At 53.0% G+C, this 20,545-nt stretch overlaps 1 protein-coding gene across 1 annotated transcript; it reads right to left on the bottom strand.

The window, feature by feature from the left end:
• Positions 1-16,119: 16,119 nt before the first annotated feature.
• On the bottom strand, positions 16,120-19,382 carry CSTL1 (cystatin like 1; the record flags this gene model as incomplete). The annotated part of the gene is made up of 3 exons (XM_079719773.1): positions 16,120-16,203; positions 16,863-16,976; positions 19,170-19,382. The coding sequence occupies 3 exons, from the start codon at positions 19,380-19,382 to the stop codon at positions 16,120-16,122; spliced, it is 411 nt and encodes a 136-aa protein (XP_079575899.1).
• Between the last annotated feature and the right edge of the window lie 1,163 nt (positions 19,383-20,545).

Below are 20,545 nucleotides of genomic sequence, written 5' to 3' on the forward strand. Positions count from 1 at the left end.
GGCCACAGCCCTGTCCATTTTCGGGCGCCTGTGATGTCCAGATCTCACATTCCTTAGACCCAGACATCAGCAGCTTCTCGAGTATGTTTCCTCATAAAGTTTTTCATCATTTACTTTAAACATATACCCCAACCTGAATCGAGAGGGTTTCTCCAGCCTGCATGTTACCTAGGGGTGTGTTGCTGAATTTTCACTTTCCTCCTTAATTTCAACCTAAACTTCACTGTGCCTGGAGAACTCATTCTGTATGGTGTAGGTTCTTTGAAATCCACTGAAATTTGCCTTACGGATCAGAATGTGCTGAATTTGGATAAATGGTCTATCAGCTCAAAAAGAATATGTGTTCTGCAGCTGCTGGTGAATGTTCTATGTAATTGTTATTAATTTGTCAAATCAACACTGAGATGCAGCCCAGGGAGCTTGGTGGTGAGCCGTGGCTCAGCAGAGACAACAGAGAAACTGAAACAGAGACGTTTACTGCTCACAGGCCATGGAGGAGGTACCAGCAGTTTCCACATGGTGTGGGCTAGAGGTGGTCACAGCCGGAAGCAGACAGAGACCAAGAGGCACACGCTGCCACCTGAGGCCTTGGGCTCCCAGGTAATGCCAGACTGGTCAACTCAAGCCAAGAGAGCAGGTTCTGAAAAGCTCCGCTGGGGTCTTATCTAAGGGCAGGACAGGGATGGGCCCTGGGGGACAGCCTTTGGGGGAAGCCACACAAAGCCTTTTATTTGCTCTCTCGGGCACGTGCTCATATGAGGGGTTGGTGTCAGTGTAAGGTCCCCACAAGCCACCTGACCATACAAACTGGACGCCCCATGGAGTAGCTTAGTTAAAGTCTCCAAGGTAATCAAAATCAAATTTGTTAAATGAATTCTTCTGTTTTTGTAAATATCATCTGATTTTCACCTGGTGTGCTCTGTCAGTTATTGAGAGGGTGCTTTCACTCTCCTCCTGGGACCAGACATCTGATTGTTCTCCCCCTGGTCCTGTCACGTGTGACTTTACTTCTCCAGAGACCAGGAGAAGAGGTGACCCCCCTGAGAGACCTGTTGTAACTTCCTTAACCAAGCAAAGCTGTGACAGTCAGTTCCCCAAAGGCCACGTTTCCAATCCTGTATGTGTTTAGAGCTACAACCAGCAGATGGAGGCTGCAGTCAGCCTCTGGCACCTGCATTCGTGCCCTGGTGCCCCACGGGAGGCTCGTGGTGGGTTTTAAATCACCCCATGACTGGGTCTGAATGCTGAGGGACATGTGCAAAGCCCCCCGGTGTAGTTAAAGTGCATCTGAGGTCAGACCACAGAAGAATTGAAAAGAGTAGGACACAGACCTTCCAATGGGAAACAGGAGTTGAGGTGAAGGTGGCCGCTATTGCTCAGGGGGTTCTCTCTGGCCTTGGCCGGCACGGGGCCCAGGAACAATGGCTCCACCCCTCTGAGCCCCAGTGCCCTCAAAGGAAGCTTGGCTGACCACACAGCCGCCCTTATCAGTTTGTACTTGCACTTATCAGATTTTGGGGAGATGTTAGAAATCCCAAACACAGGTACTAAAGGACCAAAGCTGGCTCAGGCCAGCGGTGCTCAAGGAGCTGCCCAGAGCTGGGGGGCAGGGAGGGGGACACCTCTTTCACCAGTGCTTATGGGCACATCATGGCAATAGGTCAGTCAGGAAAGGGAAAACCTGCCAACCACGGGACACGCTAATCAGATCCCCGAACTCAAAAGGTGGAGGGAAGACCCCTCAGCCCCTCCCTCTGAAGTCCTCCAGACAGCATCCCATGGCCTCTCTGTCCCACTTAGGGCCCCAGGCCCCCATCCCTCGGCCCCTCCAGGGCTGCTCCCACCAGGACCCGGGAAGAGAGAGGTGCTCATGGGGGGCTCTGTTACCTCAGGGCCTGTCCCAGGGCTAGAGATCAGTGTTGACGGCCATGGAGGCCAGGCTGGGTGCCGATGGGGGGTGCAGGGGTCAGGGAGCATGAGGGGGGTGAGTGACTGGAGCTGCCATCTTCTGAGCTGACCCCAGACGCCCTGAGAAGATTTCTCGTCAGGCAGCTCCAGGGCAGATGCCCCGATGGCGATCCACAGAGGACAGAGCCTTCTGTCACCTTTGTCACCCACCTGCCACCCCTGTGCCTGGGTATCAACCCCACACCACCACCACAGAAGGGTCAATCACTGTGAATCTGGCCTCAGAGATGGACACAGAAGGGACACAGTTGACTGTCGCCTGGCAAAACTGTCTGGATTCCTTTTGAGTGGAATGGATGGGGGCCTGGAGAGATTGGGGGATGAAGGAACAAAACAATGGAAGAATGGATGCATGGATGATGGATGGGTGGATGGATGAAAGGAGGGATAAATGGATTGATGTATGGATGCATGGATGATGGAAAGATGGATGGATGCCTGGATACATGGATGGATGCATGGATGGATGGATGTGTGGATGATGGGAGGATGGATGGATGCATGGATGGACAGATGATGGACAAATGGAGAATATATGAATGAATGAATGAATGAGTACACACACCAAACATGAGGACCCTGCAAGAACCAGGAAGGGCACCCTCCCATGAGCTGAGGAGTTTGATTGACTCAGCACCCTGCACCCACAGCCAAGGTGAGAACAACAATGGTAAATTCTCCATCGCTTTCACTGGCAGCAACATCCATGGAAATAAACCATCAGGGAGAATGCAAAACTGACAGGGACCCAGAATGTGCTCTGAGATGCCTTTAATTGCTCTGGTGCCACGCAGACCTAGGACTCCAGACTCTCATTCTTCAGGAGAAAAGGAGCCGCTGTGGGAGCCGGGAACTCCTCCCCCCACTTCTGCTGGCAGGTGCTGTTCAGGAGGGTGAACTGGGTCAACCATGGCCGTGAGTCCACAATGAAAGTGCAGCTCACCTGAAAAAAGTAATATTATGTAAGACATAAAATCAGAACAATGTAACAATGAGAGCGCTTAGCAGGAAGGACTTACCAGGAGCTCAAGGTGCATTAAGAACTAAAGAGGAAAGTAAAGCAGAATCAAACAGTGGCCTGGGGCTGGGCTCCAGAGCTCAAGTCTCCACCATCAAGGCAGGGGCTCCTGAGAGGGTGCCTGGTGGGGCCATCACCTGCCCTTCAGGGTCCCCCCCGACCCAGTGCACGTGACGCTGCCTGAAAGGTCTCTGCCCCGTGAGCTCTTGGGGGAGCCAGCAGACTGCCCAGGAGATGGTCCAGATGGTGCCCACCCCGCCATCAGCTGCAGCTGCAAACCCACCCCAAGGAGAGGCTGCCCCAAGCCTGGGGTCCGGGGAGACCCCAGCCCCACTGAGGACATCACCCTGACTGACGCCCTTCCCCAAGGTTTCAGTCCAACAGACCAGATGTCAGTTCACAGGGTGATGACAAGCGGTCTGACTGACCAGGACTACTCCTTGCCGCCCAGGAGACCAGAGGGAGGGGTGGGACGACCAGCAAACTAAACTGTCCTCCTGTCCAGAAGAATCGGAGCAAAGGAAGGAGAGGCCCAGAGGGAGAACAGCGTCTTCCTGGACCCGAGTTCTCAGGAAGCTGGAGGCTGGGACCCGGGGAGGCTCCATCCAAGAGGGAAGGGCCCATGGGGGTCTGTGGGGTTCTCTGGTGGGCCAGCCGGGCTGTGAGCACAGGGCTCAGCTTGTTGCTGTGCTGGGAGCCTCTCTGTACAGGGGGAGCCCTGGGACCTGGCAGGGAGGGGCCAGGACCTGTCATTCTGCCCCACGGTCATCCCTGAGGACTTCCCTAAGCACCCTCCCCTCGGCATGCTGTGAGACAAAGAAAGTGTGTATATTGGTCTCTGCCTGTATTCCTGGCACAGAACACCTGCCTGGATCCCTTGTAAATTTCTAAGTGATAAGAATACCAGGAACATGTTTTGTTCTATTAAGGTGACTCTGGGTGGGCCCCTGGCTGGGGGCTGGTCAGCAGAAAGACCAATGATGACCAATGATGGGGCTCGGGATAGTCCTGCCTACATCTGTAAGCCTCCCTAGAATCCTGATGGTGTGGGGTTCAGAGCATCCATGTGGGTGAGCACATCCACATATTGGGGGGAGGGGTGATACACCTCGATCCTCAGAAGCTCCTGTGCTCAGAACCCTCCCCCACCTCACCTTGTGTATCTCTGCATCTGGCTGGTCATCTGTATCCTTTACCATATCCTTTAATAAGATGCGAAACTAAGTATTTCCCTGAGTTCTGTGAGCCACTCTAGCAAATTAATCAAACCTGAAGAGGGGGAGATGGGAACCTCCAATTTGTGGTCAGTGAACAGAAGTTGTGGGCAGCCTGGGGACCTACTCCCTGCGACTGGCATCTGAATGGGTCGGGGTGTCTCATGGGCCTGAGCCCTTAACCTGTGAGACTTGATGCCACCTCCAGGTAGGTAACTGGTATCCCCGAGAATTGTTTTGTGGGGGAAAAACCCCACACATTTGGTAACCAGAAGGGTCAGAAGTGAGGTGTTCAGTGTGGGAAATAAAGGAGATGCACGGGCACTATGTGTTTTCCTAATACACCCTCCTTAATATGATTTTTCCTTCTCAGATTTGTGATGCTTTGGGTTGATTTTACTCTCAAACCTTTTTCTCTTCCGGGCCTTCTTGCAAGGAGCAGTTGTCAATGTCTTTGTCGTATGTTTTACAAATTGTGTGGTCCAGCTCCAGGTCCATTAAATATATCATTGTCCAGTTCTGTCAAGGAGAAATTAGAAAACAGAAAGGCAGAGAACCCAGTAGAAAAGTGGGCAAAAGACTACAATGTGCACATGAATAGGACACACAAACCATGTGCAATTTCTCTGCAAGCACATAACCAACAAAAAGATGTCCCTGAGTGCAGCTCCAGCAGCCCTGGACTCTTCCCTGCCCCCCTCCTGATGGCTGGTACCCGGGAGCCACATCACCAGTACATGCCAGTGGTGGAGGGGGGGTGGTCATGGGAGGTAGGGCCCTGGCGCTGAGAGCACACGCACAGCACACCTGACACGAGACCCAGCTCTCAACTGCATCAGCCAGACACACGGAGGGCATCACATGGCTCCTTCTAGGCAGGCGGCCGGGGGTGCTTGTCCACCGAGCCACCCTCAGAGCTGCCCTGTCCCTCGAGGGCAGCATCCAGACCAGGACAGGGGGCTGGGGGCTGGATGTTCTGTCTCTCCTGGGGCAGCTGCGGCACCAAAGGGCTCACCTTGTAAACCTTCATTCAGGTGTATGTTTGTGAACCGGGTGCTGCTCTGTGTGTCCATCAGCTTCTCTAAGAGGTTAACACAAGATAGGATTTCATCCCCTACAGAGAGGCTGTGAAAACTTGGAAGAACTCCAACACGGAGAGGAATGTAACCAGAAACTTCCATAGGGAGGAGCATGGCCCTGACCTTGAATTGTCTAGAAAGCTGGCTTCCTTGGGGGCTCAGGAATGCCTGCAGCTGATGCCACCAGCTACACACACACAGACAGACATGCCCAGCCCCTTGCACTGCCGCTGGACCCTGGGCAAAGACGGGCTTAGGGCCTGATGGGGGTTGGGGGCAGCCGAGTCTGCAGTGATGCTCGAGGGGCCCTCAGCCTCCCCAGGTCCAGGGCTGCAATGCAGCCCAGAGGAGGGCCAGCCGGTCAGCAAATGAGAGCCCTTGAGGGAAGCCAGGGCCATTTGTGCAGGGAGGGGCCAGCCTCCAGTCCCATCAGGAGTGTGTGCAGCGGGAGACCCTCACATCAGAGCCCCGCTGACCTGGGCCGGCTTGGGGCTGGCCATCCGGCAGCCTGGGCCCGCGACTGCCACTCACCTTTTGCTGGGCTGCCTGACCTCCAGCAGCTTGTCAGCGTGCTCCTCCTCATGGCCACTCTTGAACCAAGCCACGGTGACCTCCACAGACACCTCGAAATAACCGTGGTCCTTACTAATGTCTACAAATTCCTTTGGAATGGTCCGGACGTGAATGCCCATGACAGTGAGCCCCAGAAGCAGAGCTGCCTTTGGGAACATGCTGTCCAGAGTCAGCACAAAAGACAGGTGATGGGGGTGGGGGGGCCCTCCACAGCCCACAGCCCACAGCCCATGCAGCCCTGCGCTCTGGCCTCCCGCTTTGAAGACGCCTGTGCCCACCTCCTCCTCTGCATCCCCTGCCTGTCCCTCCTGCCAGCACTAAAGAGGCAGAACAGGGGGTCACATCCCTGCCTCCTCACAGAAAGCCTGGCTGCAGGGACACGCATGGAGCAGGCTCTCTCCCCCTTGTTTTCAGAGCTTCATCCTGACAGGGTCCCACTCCGCAGGGCCCTGCATCCCCCCTGCTTGCCCTGGGGACTGTGCAGGCAGGGACTGCCAGAGTCCTGTGATTTCCTGGGAGCTCCAGGAAGCCAAGCCTATCTATGACCTTGGCTGGAGCCAACACCACCAGCCGGGCACAGGGCAGTACAGGGTGTGCAGCCAGCAGTGGAGGTGTCTAGGAGGAGATGTTCTCATCACTGCCCTGATAGGAATTACTAACCATAGTTGATTTCCTAATTGTCTTTTCTCTTATCGACTTCCAGCTCAAGTCCACTACAGTCAGAGAATGTACTTTCTATTATGTCTCTTCTCTGAAATTTGTTGAGATTTGTTTTATGGCCAATATTCCACAGGTTCTTTTTTTTTTTTTTTTTTTTTTTTTTGATGTAGACCATTTTTAAAGACTTCAGTGTATTTGTTACAATACCGCTTCTGTTTTAGGTTTTGTTTTTGTAGCAGCAAGGCACATGGAATCTTAGCTCCCCGACCAGGGATTGAACCCACACTCCTGGCATTGGAAAGAGGAGTCTTAGCCACTGGACCGCCAGGGAAGTCCCCACAGGTTCTTGAAAAGACTGTATGTTCTGCATTTTTCAGGTGCAGAGTTAGGTATTGACGTAACTCAGGTCGCCCATGTGACCAAACCTTCCACCTATTGACTTCTTTACTTTGTTTTGTTTTATTGAGTTTTCTTTGGTTTGGGTTTGAGTTTTGGTCCGTTGTTCTGTCTGTTTCTGAGAGATGCATTAAAATCTCTCACTGTGATTATGATTGTGGATTTGTCTGTCTTCTTTTCTCATCATTCTTGCTGTATATATTTGAGACTCCGTATTAAGTGTTTGTACAAACAGAACTGTTAGGTCATTTTCTCCTCATCCATCACACCTTTGCATCCCAGTGATGCTGTTGCTCTAGAATCAGTTTTGTCTGACATCAGAGTAGCCACATGAGCAATGTTCTCATTAGCGTTTCCATTATGTATCTTTATCCATCTTTTTTTTTTTTTTTTTTTTGCGGTACGCGGGCCCCTCACTGCCGCGGCCTCTCCCGTCGCGGAGCACAGGCTCTGGACGCGCAGGCTCAGCGGCCATGGCTCACGGGCCCAGCCGCTCCGTGGCATGTGGGATCTTCCCGGACCGGGTCACGAACCCGTGTCCCCTGCGTCGGCAGGCGGACTCTCAACCACTGCGCCACCAGGGAAGCACGGGAATTCTTTAACAGAGAGAAGTTTTCTTGGTTCTTCATATGCTGAGTAATCTTGGATTGTATCCGGGACATTTGAAAACTGTGTTATGAGACTATATCCTACTTCCATCCTATGGGGAATGTTGAGATTTTTGTTTGGGAGGATGGAGGAAGGGGGCCCAGGCTGAGCCATGCCTCTGGAGGCTGGAAGAGGCAAAGAAAATGTTCCCTAACGCCTCTGGAAGCAGTGCAGCCCTGCGCACACCGTAATTTTAGGACCTCCGATCTCCAGAACTGTGAGATAATAAGTGTGTGTCGTCTTAAGCCACCTTTGGTGGTCACTTGTCACCGCAGCCACAGGACACTAACCAGGTGCCAGGAGAGGAGAGGTCACTGCTGTGGAGGCTGGGGCAGAACAGGGAAGGGACCCGCTCGGCAGTCGGCCCCAGAATCCCGCCGGGGCGGGCGCCCCACCGCTGGGGCTTCCCAGTCCCTCCCCTTCCTCGCCTCATCCAGACCAGGAAGGTCCAGGACCCGCAGGTGGTGAGACGGGAGGCAGGGCAGACAGAGGGCAGGGGAGAATGACAGAAACCGTCTCTCCCTCTCCAGGCAGGCCTCCAGGATGGAGAAGAGCAGCTCCAAGTGCCTTCTAAGCTCTGGGCATCTGAAGACCCTGGCCCCTTGGTACTGGACCGAGGGTGCGTGTGTTGTACGAGTGCCACAGAGGGTCGCAGGGACGGATAGCATGGCTGGTGCATCCACAGGGACAGCAGGACATGAACACAGAGCCACTTCATGGCCACAACCGCAAGCTTCCCCTACGGGGCACACCCTCTGTTTTCTGGGGAGTATCAGCTTCTCCAGGGAGGTCCAGGTACCTCCCAGGGTTAAGAAATATTAGCAGGAGGAAGATGCCAAGGTTTGGGCTTGTGGGCGAGCTTGCATCCCAGCCAGCCCGGGGAGTGGGGAGGGGACGACCAGAGGAAAGTCTGAGGAAGATCACAGGGACAGGAGGACGAGGTGTTCAGGGCTCCGTCTCGCTCCACCGCCCTGGGATCCAGCGCCCCCGAGTACCCATCGCTTCCTGCCTGCTGCTCAGGCCTCCCACGGCCCGGCTGGGCCAAGCTCAACAGACAGAAACCCCCAGCCTGGCTCCCACCCAGAGATGCTGGGGCAGCAGGAGGGTCTGTGCTGCTGAGAGAGCAGCCCCCCAAAGAGAGAGGGGAGTTCGGTGTGTGTGTGCATGTGAGATGCGGAGGCCTGCGAGGAGGACGCGAGTCTGCCCTGGTCTCCCCGCAGCCCCGGCTGCAGATAACGAGGTAGGAGGACACGCATGGGCGCCCCCCGGCTGCCTTAAATCCGTCTGGGCAGAGCAGCCTTGGCAGGGTGAGCCACGATGGCCAGACCCCAGCAGGGCCCCCGGCTGCTGCTGGCCATCATGGGGGCCCTGGTGGCCCTCACCTACCAAACAAGGAGGAAAACCTTCATAAGTGTCCACGAGGTGCCCGTGTCAGATCCTGTCGTGGTGACCACCCTGGACTTTGTGACCAAGGACTTCAACAAGAAAAGCCAGGACATGTACAACTTCCGGATTGTGCGTGTCCTCAAGGTCCTGAAGAGGGTCAGTATCCCTCTCCCATCGCGCCAGGCCACCGCAGGCTCGGGGTGGCCACGCAAGTGAACTCAGCCTCGTTTAGCCCAAAGTGGAGGTTTTAAGAGAAGCAGAAATCCCCTGGAGTGGATGAAGTGGAGCTGCTTAACCGATACCCAGGACCAGGGCTGCACACCCCGGCCTGAGGGCCCGAGCCACCTGTGGCCCCACGTGAGGGGTCTCCAGGGTGCCAGGCGCACCACCTGTGTGCATGTCGGGGGCTGTTTCCACGTGGGGCGGCAGCGCCAGGACCCGCAGCTGAGACGGGCTGGCCCTCAGAGTCTAGGCTGCTGCTCTCTGCCCTTTACAAACCGTGAGCATCACGTGGGTCACCCAAGGGCGACTTTGCCCATGGAGTGGCTTCTGGGGAATTCTGCTCCAATGGCAGAAAGGGGCACGGGAGGCAGACAGGGGGTGGGGGGAGCCCACGGGTCTGTCCAGTGCAGGCCCTCGCCCTGGGGCGCCACACTAGGAGTCCCCAGCCCCGGAAGCTACAGACAAGGGAGAGGAGGTCCTTTATCCCCCTGTCCTTGCCTCCGACAGCTGACCGACCACATGGAGTATCGCATAAACCTGGAGATGCGGCGGACCATCTGCCTCAAGATGGCGGTGAACAACTGCTCCTTCCAGGAGGGCGAGCTCTACAAGGTACTGGTCACGTCACCCAGAAAGAGCTTATTTCTCAGTGCTATGGTCCTTTGTCGTTGGAAGAATGATGAAGCAGTTGGGGGGTCCAGAGGCAGAAGCCAAGGTGGCTGAGCTGCGGGGGAGTGGGGGGACACTCTGGGCCCGAGGGAAGTAGCTGATTATAATAATATTTTCGCAGCCGGGGGACCTTGTTGGTGCACCCACTGAATATCTGAACCTCAGCCTGACGTAAGACACAGTGGCTGGGCTGCAGCCTCTGGTTCTTTCATCCAGCAGTGTGTAGGCAAAGAGGAGGAGGAAGAGGTGGGAAAATGCATTCAGAAATAGTTCAACCGGTGGTGGGGTGGGTCAGAGAGGGGACAAGCCTGCAGGCAAGTGACCCGATGCGGGCCTACCTCCCCAACACTGGCTTTGTCCCCACCCAGTGTTGTCACATCAGGGAAGCCGGCTGGGCCATCATCACTGCAAGTGGTGGACCATCACACACACACGCGTCAGGTGGGCCCATGTGCTCAGCGGCCTTGAAGGTCCCAAGTCCTACAGGCCCTGCAAATCTCTGCTCTTTACCCAAAAGAACTAACATGACGGTGATCACATGACCCACCTTGCCTAGAACAGTCCTGATTTGTGCCCAGCTTCTTAGCGTCACTGTTAACAGCATCCCCAGTTGCCTACAACATGTCCTGGTTTGGTTCATAGATTCCATGGTCACCCTAGTTCTAATGGCCTAGGTGTTCTCAAGACAAACACATGTCCATCCACGGGCTCCCCCCTCCTTTAGAGAAGTCTTCAAAATCTAGCAAGTTAGACGTTTTTGGTTCTTCCCTGGAGAAGATCATGAAATCTATGAAAAGACTAGATGACGATAACAGTAAGGTAAACTTAGAGAGTCTCATCACTGTGAGAGATTAAATGGTGGGGTTAATATTCTGAACTCTACTTTAGGAGAAATGTCAACGTTTACGCCTCCCACGTCACCTCATCCCCGCCCTGGCTTCCCAGCGAAGAGCAAGAAAGCAAAATCGCACTACGAAATGATAATAATGTGCAAAATATGTTGACTGATCTTTCCTTGTGGGAGAAGAAAGGGGATCTTGGGATAGAACAGGGAAGGGGGAGGAGAGGATGTGATGATGGGTGGACGGACAGATGGATGAAGGAAGGAAGGAAGGAAAGACAGCAGGAGGGAAGGGGAGGGGATGGGTTGGCTGGGAGGAAGGGGAAAGGAAGCAGGAGGGATGAGGTGGAGAGTGGGAGGAGGGAGAGAGAAAGGCAGCCAAGTGAGGGTAAGTGTGGTCACTGTATGAACAGCACATGAGCAGAAAAGAAGAGGAAGCGTCAGTCGTTACCATGGTGATGTGGGCGGGTGGACACTTGATTTCCAGTCTCCAATTCTAACCACAAGCAGAAGGACGTTTTGTGGGGTGGTTTCAGCAGTGACACTCTCAAGTCATTGAAATCAAAATAAAGATGGACCCACCTGTGGACTGGAGGCAGGTGAGGCACGGTCATTTTCCCCATCTGCTTGTCTTACACCTTCCTCTTTCCATGGTGATCTTTTTTATATTTTGTTTTCTTGTCTTTTTCAGAAAATCGATTGCTTCTTCTCAGTATTTGTTATTCCCTGGTTTGAAAAGTATAAAGTTCTGGCCCAAAACTGCACGGATGGCTAGGTGTCTCAGACTGCAGCCCACACGGAGTCACTGTGTGAAAAAGAACCCTGCATTAAACAGGAGTTCTCAATATAGAAAATAAATGTTGGTCAGCCTATACTCTTAATGCTTTGAATGTTTATGTTTCCACTCCTTTTTTCCCCCAAATTCTTCAACTCATAATAATATGATCTGAAGGTCTTCTGGGCTAGGGCAGTTTGGGGGTCCAAATGAGGTGACATGTATAATTTTTGGTCTTATAGCCTATACCCGCAGGATAGCAGACCTTCATTCTCATCCTTATATCAAGTAGGATTCTTTAGATTTTAAAATAAGGAGATGAGAAAAGGGAGAAGGAGAACGAGGGAGGATGCTCTAATGACTTAAATGAACAGCTAAGAGATATTGGCAAGAATGCCTGTGATGACATCTCTGAGGGACCCAATGAATCTTCCGTGCCTAAAGTGTGAAACGAGGGGAAACGAGGAGAAATAATGCAAGTAATTGAGAAATGGAGGGCCTTTGTGACTGGTAAGAGCTAGGTTGGGAGATGTGCCTTATTTTTACAGGCACGTGCACTTTCTGATACCAGACTCCAGAATTAGACTCACACCTCCAGCATCAGCAACACTGGACCAGAGCAGGTCTCTTCCCAGAGAGATTCCTCTCCCAGAATTGGCGAGGAAAACGTGGGCGCCTGTGAGAGGAGGAGGACGTGGGTATAATGCCCCGTTTATTCTTCCCAAACAGACCCATCTGATGAATTCCTGCAGGAGGGGAATGGTCGAGGGCAGAGTGAAACCAGGCATGCTGCACTGAAGTGGTGTCCTTTTCATGGATGTCACATTCGCAGTGAGGAATAAGCATCCCTCACCCACCAGCTTGATTCAGTGTTTCAAATAATGTCATCAGGCTCAGCTCTCCCCTCGACTTCCTCCATGTGGTCTGAAGACGGTGCCAGCAGTTCACTGGGTCACATCTGCCCTCGTTCACATCCAGTAGGGAAAGGACGAGCCCCTCCGCAAGAGTTCAGGCAAAAGCCTTGGGGTTTAATATCGCAGGGGAATTCTAGGGACTCTGTGGAAAACACACCGGCACACACAGCGTCCATCGACCGGCAGAGAGAGGGAGCTGGGTCATTGATCCCCAGTTACTGGCTGCAGGACAGCTCCTGTGGGGCATTAATTCCCTGGAACCTCTGGCCTGGGGTGGCTCGAGGGCAGAGCAAACAGCCAGAGGTGACAGGGCACAGGTGTTGGAACCTGGAGCTGGTGTGCACAGAAGGATGAGATGTGAGAGGACACGTGCAGAACACCAAAGGGACAGGGGACTCGTGAGCCGACGGCGGCCACCCACATCCCCACCAGCTGGAGGAGGCTGGAGCTTTGAAAGAACAATGTTTTTCAACTTCTACTCTCCCTATGAAAGTTCCGGAGTCCTCAGGACCCCATTTCAGGTGGGACCCAGGTGAGAATTCCCTCCGCCAACTGTCTGGGAAAATGCTAACCTACAATTTCTTCATCTTTTTTTTTTTTTTGCGGTACGCGGGACTCTCACTGTTGTGGCCTCTCCCGTTGCAGAGCACAGGCTCCGGACGCGCAGGCTCAGCGGCCATGGCTCACGGGCCCAGCCGCTCCGCGGCATGTGGGATCTTCCCAGACCGGGGCATGAACCCGTGTCCCCTGCATCCGCTGGCGGACTCTCAACCACTGCACCACCAGGGAAGCCCCAATTTCTTCATCTTTAAACGAGAATGACAGTACCTATTTCTTGGAAGAGTTGCAAAGATTAATGATGATAATGCTTGTAAGTTGCTTAACACAATGCCTAACACAAAGCAGATATTCAAACAAACAGTGATTCATAAGAATACGGGCATTAGCAGCATAATTTAATATTAATCAGCCATGCAGCTCTCTTCCGGCGCTTTGGTTACTATGTCTGAAGGTGAGGCTTGGAGGGGAGAATAAAGGAAAGGTAGGACATTTGTGCTCATTGATTTTGGATTTCTCAGCCCAGTGGGTTTTTGAAACGTTTTTTTATTTTGAAATGTAGATTCCCAGGAAGTTACAAAGCGTACAAAGCGGTCTCTTGTACCCTTCATCTAGCTTCCCGCCATGTTTACATGTTTTGTAATTACAGAAAAATATCACAAGCAGGAAACTGACACCGTACAGTGTGTATGTGTGTCATTTTGTCATATGTGTTGATTTGTGTGGCCACGACCACGAAGACATTCTGCACTAACCCCTCTGTAGTCATACCTTTCCTTCACCATCTCAAACTCCCAGCAACCACTCACTTCTCCATCTTTATTACTGTGGCAATTCAAACATGTTGTGTAAATAGAAACATACAGTGTGTGCCCTTTAGAGACTGGTCACAATGCCCTTGGGATCTATCCAAGTTGTTTCATGCATCAGTAGTGTGTGCCTTTTAATTGCTTAGTGGCATTCCATGGCATCCTCAGTACACAGTTAACTATTTACCTATTGTAGGTGTGTTGGTTGTTTTCAAGTTTGGGGCTATTACAAATGAAGCTTCTACATACAAGCATGTAAGGTTCATGTGTGGACCTAAGTTTTCATTTCTCTAGGTTAAATGCCCAGGAATGCAATTGCTGACTTGTACGCTAAAGTATATTTTAGGATTTTTTTTTTTAAAGAAACTGCCAGACTTTTCCAGAGTAGATGTATCGTAATGTTCCCCTCTATCCCTGGTGATAGTCTTTGCCCTGAGGTCAACTTCATCTGATATTAATATAGGCTCTCCTGCTTTCAATTAATGTTCGCATAATATAACCTTCACTTTCTTACTTCCAACCTACCTGTATCGTTATATTTAAAGTAAGGTTCTTGTAGACAGCATACAGTTGGGTCACTTTTTTAATCCACTCTATCATTATCTGTCTTTTAATTGGCTTGTTTAGACAATTTACATGTGGTTTGTACATACCATGCATGACATTATGAACATGTCAGGGCTTACGTCTATTTTACTATTTGTTCTCTGTTCTCTCTGCTTTTTATTTGTGTTTTCTTTATTCTTCCTGTGAGTTTCTTGAACACTTTTTTAAGAATTCCACTTGCACGTATCTATACTGTTTTTGAGTGTATCTCTGCATAGCCTTTTTAGTGGTTGCCTAGATATTACATTATGTATATATAATTTGGTCTACGGGTGTCAGTATTCTACCAGTTTGAGAGAAAGTTTACCTTCCTTTGCATTCCATTTCTAGAAGTTCAGCCAATAGGTCAACCTCGGCTGGGATGTTAGAATCTGGACAGAGTTCCCTTTGGAGGCTCCTGGCCTGTGATGTGGGGATAAGCTGCCATTTTATAGGGCTGTCAAGTAAGGTAGTGAGGGCAGCAGGCAGCACCAGGCCCCCAGGCAGCCCCCAGTGACGTCAGATTCGCAAAACCAGATGCTTCCAGCTTCCCTCTTTTTTGCACAAGAATTTTACCACCTTTATCCCTTCACTTCCATCCTCCACTCTGCCACAGGCCCCTCCGGCCAATGTGAGTTTCTGGTTTGTGTTTACTCTTCCCCCTCAGGAAACACTCTCTCGAGTTGCCATTGTGACTGATGGTGGGACTGCTCCCTGGGGAGGAGGCCAGCTGGTCTGGGGGCACATCTCAGCCCACAGCCGCTCCCTGTGTGTGGTCCAGGGCACACCTTCTCTGCTTGACTGTGAGTCACATGACGGAAGACACCGTGGGCTTCACTCCACCAGCAGTGAGCCCGTGAGTGGCTCGAGAACTCTGTCAGGAAGACCATCCCACGGCCAGCCCAAGACACGGGGTCCTTGGAAAGGCCTGCTTGCAAAGTCGGCCTTGGCTGGAGTCTGGGAACTGGGACAGTAAACCATTCCCAATATAAAACTTTCCCTAAGTGATAAGAGGGCCTCACTAGGGCTACAATGTTTATACAAACAATGGGATTTATGCTGAGCACCTGCTTTCTTTCCAGTAATCTGAAATTTCGGTACACGCTGGGCAGAGGCTGCCTATGTGAGCAGCTCCAGTGAAATCCTGGGACACTGAGTCCCTGGGGAGTTTCCCTGGCACACACTTTATCTAATTCCTGGAGGAATGAGGCATGTCCTGTGTGGCTGCCCCCGGAGGGGACCCTGGAATCCTGTGCCTGGTTTCGGGGACTTCTCCCCACGAGCCTCTTCCCTTGGCTGATTTTGTCCTGTATCCTTCACTGTAAAATTCACAGCCCTGAGTACGACTGTACACCTGCCAGGTCCTGGGAATCCTCCTAGTGAATTCCTGAGCCAGAGGGTGGGCGTGGGGACCCCTGACACACTCACAAAGGCAGGTGTCAGTCACAGAGTTGTACGTGCGTGGGACAGAAACTGGGCTCTCCAGGCTCAGGCCAGAGTCAGGATGTGCCTGACTTGTGAAAAGCCTCAGAGATGTGGGCTGGAGGTAGAAACTAAGTGATGAGCTTCCCCCAAAGGATTAACAACCTTTTGCTCAAACCACATCAGCCGCCTAAAGACCATTGACTATGGGCATGAGTGTGTGAGTGCACACGTGTGAGGTTTGGGTGGCTGTGAGTGTGCATGTACATGTGAGCGTGTACTGAGATCCTGATGAAGGATTCAAGGGCCTTACAGATTCTACAATGCAAAGCACACAGCATGACCGTCCAACGTTTCATCAAGGATCTCTAGACATATGCACCTAGGCATCCAGACAGGAGTTGCTCCACAGCTGGTAATGGTTCATCCAGGGCACAGTATATACCAGAAAATCACAAATGAAACTCTGTGGAAGGAGAAAGGAAACGGACAATCAGCTTTCAGGGAAATATTTTTTTTGAAGGCAACAAAAATTCCTGCCTCCACCACCAGCCCCTGCTTGGGGAGTCTGGACCCGGCCTGACATGTGGGCAAGGCCAGATCTACTCACTGGCACATGCTGGGGCTGAGAGGGTCAGCCGAGCCGGCACAGGAATGTCACCCTGGGCTCCCCCCACCCCGCAGTCCTCCTGCACCTGCCAGCTTGCAGGAGGTGCTGCCAGAAGGGACCAGAAGGAAGACATAGGTTGGAAGGCAAGGAGGTGACTGGACAATCCACAGGCACCCAGCGGTGCAGACCCACACAGAACAAGGTCCCCGAGGAAGGTAAAGCCGCTTCCACCTAAGGGCCGGGGAGTGTGCCAGGTGGGTGAGGCATCCAGCGGCTGGGAGGCCTGGGGCCAGGGCTGTGCCAGTGCAGGGTGGGGAGACACCCAGTCAGAGGGCTTCCCTTCCCCCTCTCCAGGCCCCAGGCACCACCGGTGGCATCAGGCAGCCCTGGGGCTGCATCCTCACTGTCCCAGCCATACGGCTGCCAGAGCTTCCAACATCCTGTCCGTGTTTCCTTGTAAAACGTTTATTCCCCCCTTGACTGGAGCGCCTTCTCAGACAGCTGCCAGCACACACCTTCTGCAGCTTCTTCTTGCTCTGAATGGGGCACCAGGAGCTGTTCGTGCTGTTCCTCTTGCACTCGGTCTGGCTAATTTTCACGGTGACGAGGTACTCCACGCCTGTCGTCAGCTACCAAGAAGCAAAGGCTATTAGATTTGTTTGTTTGTTTGTTTTTTAAATATTTATTTTGGCTGCACCAGGTCTTAGTTGTGGCACGTGGGATCTCTAGTTGCGTCATGTGGACTCAGTTGTGGCATGCACGCGGGATCTAGTTCCCTGACCAGGGATCGAACCTGGGACCCCTGCATTGGGAGCGCAGAGTCTTACTTACCGACCACCCGGGAAGTCCCAAAGGGCTGTTAGTTTTGACTCCAAGCATGGCTGATGCTCCCCAGGAGGAGCTGGGTTGGAGAGTGAAGTCCCAGGAGCCTCTGTCCCCATTCCCTCCTCCCCTCCTGGCTGGAGGATGCCCAGTGGTCCCCGGTCAGCGCCCAGCATGTGCGGAGCCCAGTCCCTGCTCTGCACCGGCTCCACTGCTGCAGCCACAGGTGGCTTCTCACCTGTCTCCCTCGCATCCTTGGGACCAGGGAGTCAACTTGGCTGCAGCCCCATCGTACCCCCTAGTCTGCACAGCGGTCCTCAGAATGCCCGGATGGAGCCTCATCGGTTCCCTGGGCTCTGCCTCTGTCCTCTTCCTCCCTCCCCACTGCCTTGCCCCAAAGTCAGTGGTCAAACCAGTGAGAAGGCTGGGCACTCTCTGGGGTGGCCCCCGGGAGGACAGCCCCCCAGAAAACCTCAGGGCAGAGCAGCAGGGGAAGGGGCCTGGGGCAGGACCACCGCCCTGGTCCCGGCAGCCACTGGAAGGACCTCAAGATGCAGGGCTTCTGGCTCTCCACTGAAGGACGGCTGTATCCAGCTTGCAGGGCTGGTGCCAAGAGGTTTCACACTGACCCTCAGCACACCCCGCATGTGTGAAGAAATTAAAGCGCTGGTGGCCAATTTAACTAACATTTCAGAGTGCACAGTGTTTTCTTATTCATTGTTAGGCTCGTTAGTTAAATAATAATAGGAATAACCATGATGATACAAACGTTTTCATAGATGCCGCTTCACTCTTATTCTGCCCACTTTGCAGGTCAGGAAACTGAGGTCTGGAGAGTATAGATGGTGCTTGACCAAGACTCCACGATTAGGGGGAGCTGGGTGTCAAACCCAGAAGGGGGACCAGGAGCCCAGCAGAGACGGCCACCGCATCCCCTCCCTGCCCTCTATGAGGTACAGATGGACACAATCACGTGGCAGCAGGCGATCGTCACCCAGCTACCCAGGGGTGCACCTGCTCTGTCCACTAATCCTACTGTATGACATCAAAAGTTTGCTTATAAACAATGATTTCAGTTAACTGTTAGTGACAAAGGACCAACTCCACACGACTGGCCTCCTTGGGTTCCAGCTTCACCCTAGAGACAGATGGGGGAGAAAATGCCAACTTGTGCAGAATTTGGTGGATGGCCGCCACCTTGTGGCCATGTCACCTCAATGTCCTTGGCGCCGTGAGCCGCCGTCTTGCAGCAAGTGTGTGTGACTCAGGCAGACAGGCTGCTGTCCACGCCCTGTGAGGCCCCTTAGTGTCACACTAGCACTGCCCGCCTGCCCTGCCCCACCCTGGCTGGTTTCTGTGTTCCTGCCGTCCCGCTCTCTAGCCAGAACCCTTTTCTCCTAGTCAGTTTTTTTCCAAATCCGGTTAATTGAACGAAGATGCATTATTGCCTCTTCCCTAACTCATAGTTTACTATCTAAACTTGAGGGCAGGTTGGACCAACAAAAGTGGTTTTTTAACAACTTTTCTTTCCTCTATTATCCTTCAATTGATGTATTTCAGAGAAACTTTATATGTAAAACAAAATGAGAGATGACGTGTACCTCCAGGTTCCTACAGGACCCTGCTAGAGGTCCTCTGTGTCATTCCAGCTTTCTGAAGGACACAGCTAGAACATCCAGACTCAGATTTTACAACCCTGGACACGGAAAAACTATCGCTGAGGGGAACCTACAGAGAACACTTAGGTTTTGCCAAACGAGAGGAATAATAAAGGAGATGAGACCAGCCTCATTTGCTGTCCTTCTGGCAAATTTCTGAATGAAAGCGATTCTTCCCTCGGAAGAGCAGCTGAGGAGCTCGGGGACATTTCCGTTCAAATGAGAGTAACCTCGGTGCTCAGGCTGCTCTGGGTCTGAACGACCCTCCTCCCGGGAAGGCGCCCCCTGGTCCTCTCTGGGAGACACACCTGTGCCCACGAGGCCCTGCTCACCCGCTCTCACCTGCACCTGGCTTCGGAGCAGCTGGTCCACGCGGAACAGGTAGGAGTCATCGCTGTTGTTGTTGTACGTCTCCAGGAAGGCGAGGGTGGAGTTCACGTTCTTCGGGCTCATGGACTCCTGGAAGCCGCTCCACTGTTGCAATTGACCCAGCCTGGCCACCAGGGCCAGGGCCGCCAGCAGCAGCAGAGCATTCCCCCAGGGTCCAGCTCCCATCTCTGTGGCCTCAGAAGCCTCCTCCCCACCGGGCCTTCCAGGTAGAAAGGTGCCAGCAGCCGTCACCCACGCAGCCGTCACCCACGCAGGCTTCCCCAGGAGATGCCCGCCTGCCATAAAACAGAGACTGAGGCCCCAACCCCTTCCTTCGGGTCCTGCCCATGACTTGACCGGAGGACCCGCCGGGGAAGTCTTCCCGCGTGGCTGCCCAACCTGCCGTCAGCTCGTTCAACTTTCTTGCCCCTTGGGTTCTTCAGTGATTGAGGCAAGTGTGATTTCTAAACACCCACCAAGGCGGGCAAGACCCTCTCGTTACCTTCACACCCAGGGAGGACAAAAGCCCCCAGAGCAGACCCCACAGGCAAGAACCGCTGGTGTATCAGACAGAGAAGGGCCGTTTGTGGGACTCGGGGAAGGCCATGGAGAAGGTAATGTTTGACCTGGGATGCAAGGAATCAGGGACACTGAACAGGATACATTCCACATTACCTACAGTGGGTTCCAGTCGTCTAGCCCGGCCATCCACTATTCCATACTTCCTCTAGACACTGGATCTCTGCCACCCACTCACCACAGAGTTCTACTGTTCCTGCACCCCAGCGCTAGCTCTTACCATCTTGGTGTGACCCCAGCGGAGCTTTGTGAGGTAACCCCAGCCTCTCTGTGAAGGAGGAATGAGCTGTGGGCCTTATTCAGAGATTAATCCTGCAGACCCCTGAAGGTTAGGTGCTGCCCATATAGGGAAGGGAAATGTCCTCTCCCCTCTTTGGGTCTCTGGCTGAGCCTAAGAATTAAACTGACAGAAGGCAGATGAACAGGAGACAAGTATACAAACTTTACTGGCTTTGACATGTACGTGGGAGGCTTCACAAGAGAATGAAGACCCAGAGAAGTGACCAGAACAGGGAGCTTTCATACTTTGTTGATAGGGACACAATAAATCTGTGAAGTTGCCAAGACAAAGGGGTTGGGCTCAGGGTGCCCAGAGGTAAAGGGGTAACAAGTTAGTTTAAGCAGCCTCCTTGGCCCTGCCTTCCCGTCTCTGGTTACCAGGACATCCTCTATCTTCATGTGCAGAGAGGGGACCTTTCACTTGGGGCATTTATCTCCTGCTTCAGGGAGGAAGGGCCAGTGGGAGGTCAGAGTGACCTTCCTGCTTCTGC

This window comes from Hyperoodon ampullatus, assembly GCF_949752795.1.
Source record: "Hyperoodon ampullatus genome assembly, chromosome: 14".
Lineage (NCBI taxonomy): Eukaryota > Metazoa > Chordata > Mammalia > Artiodactyla > Ziphiidae > Hyperoodon > Hyperoodon ampullatus.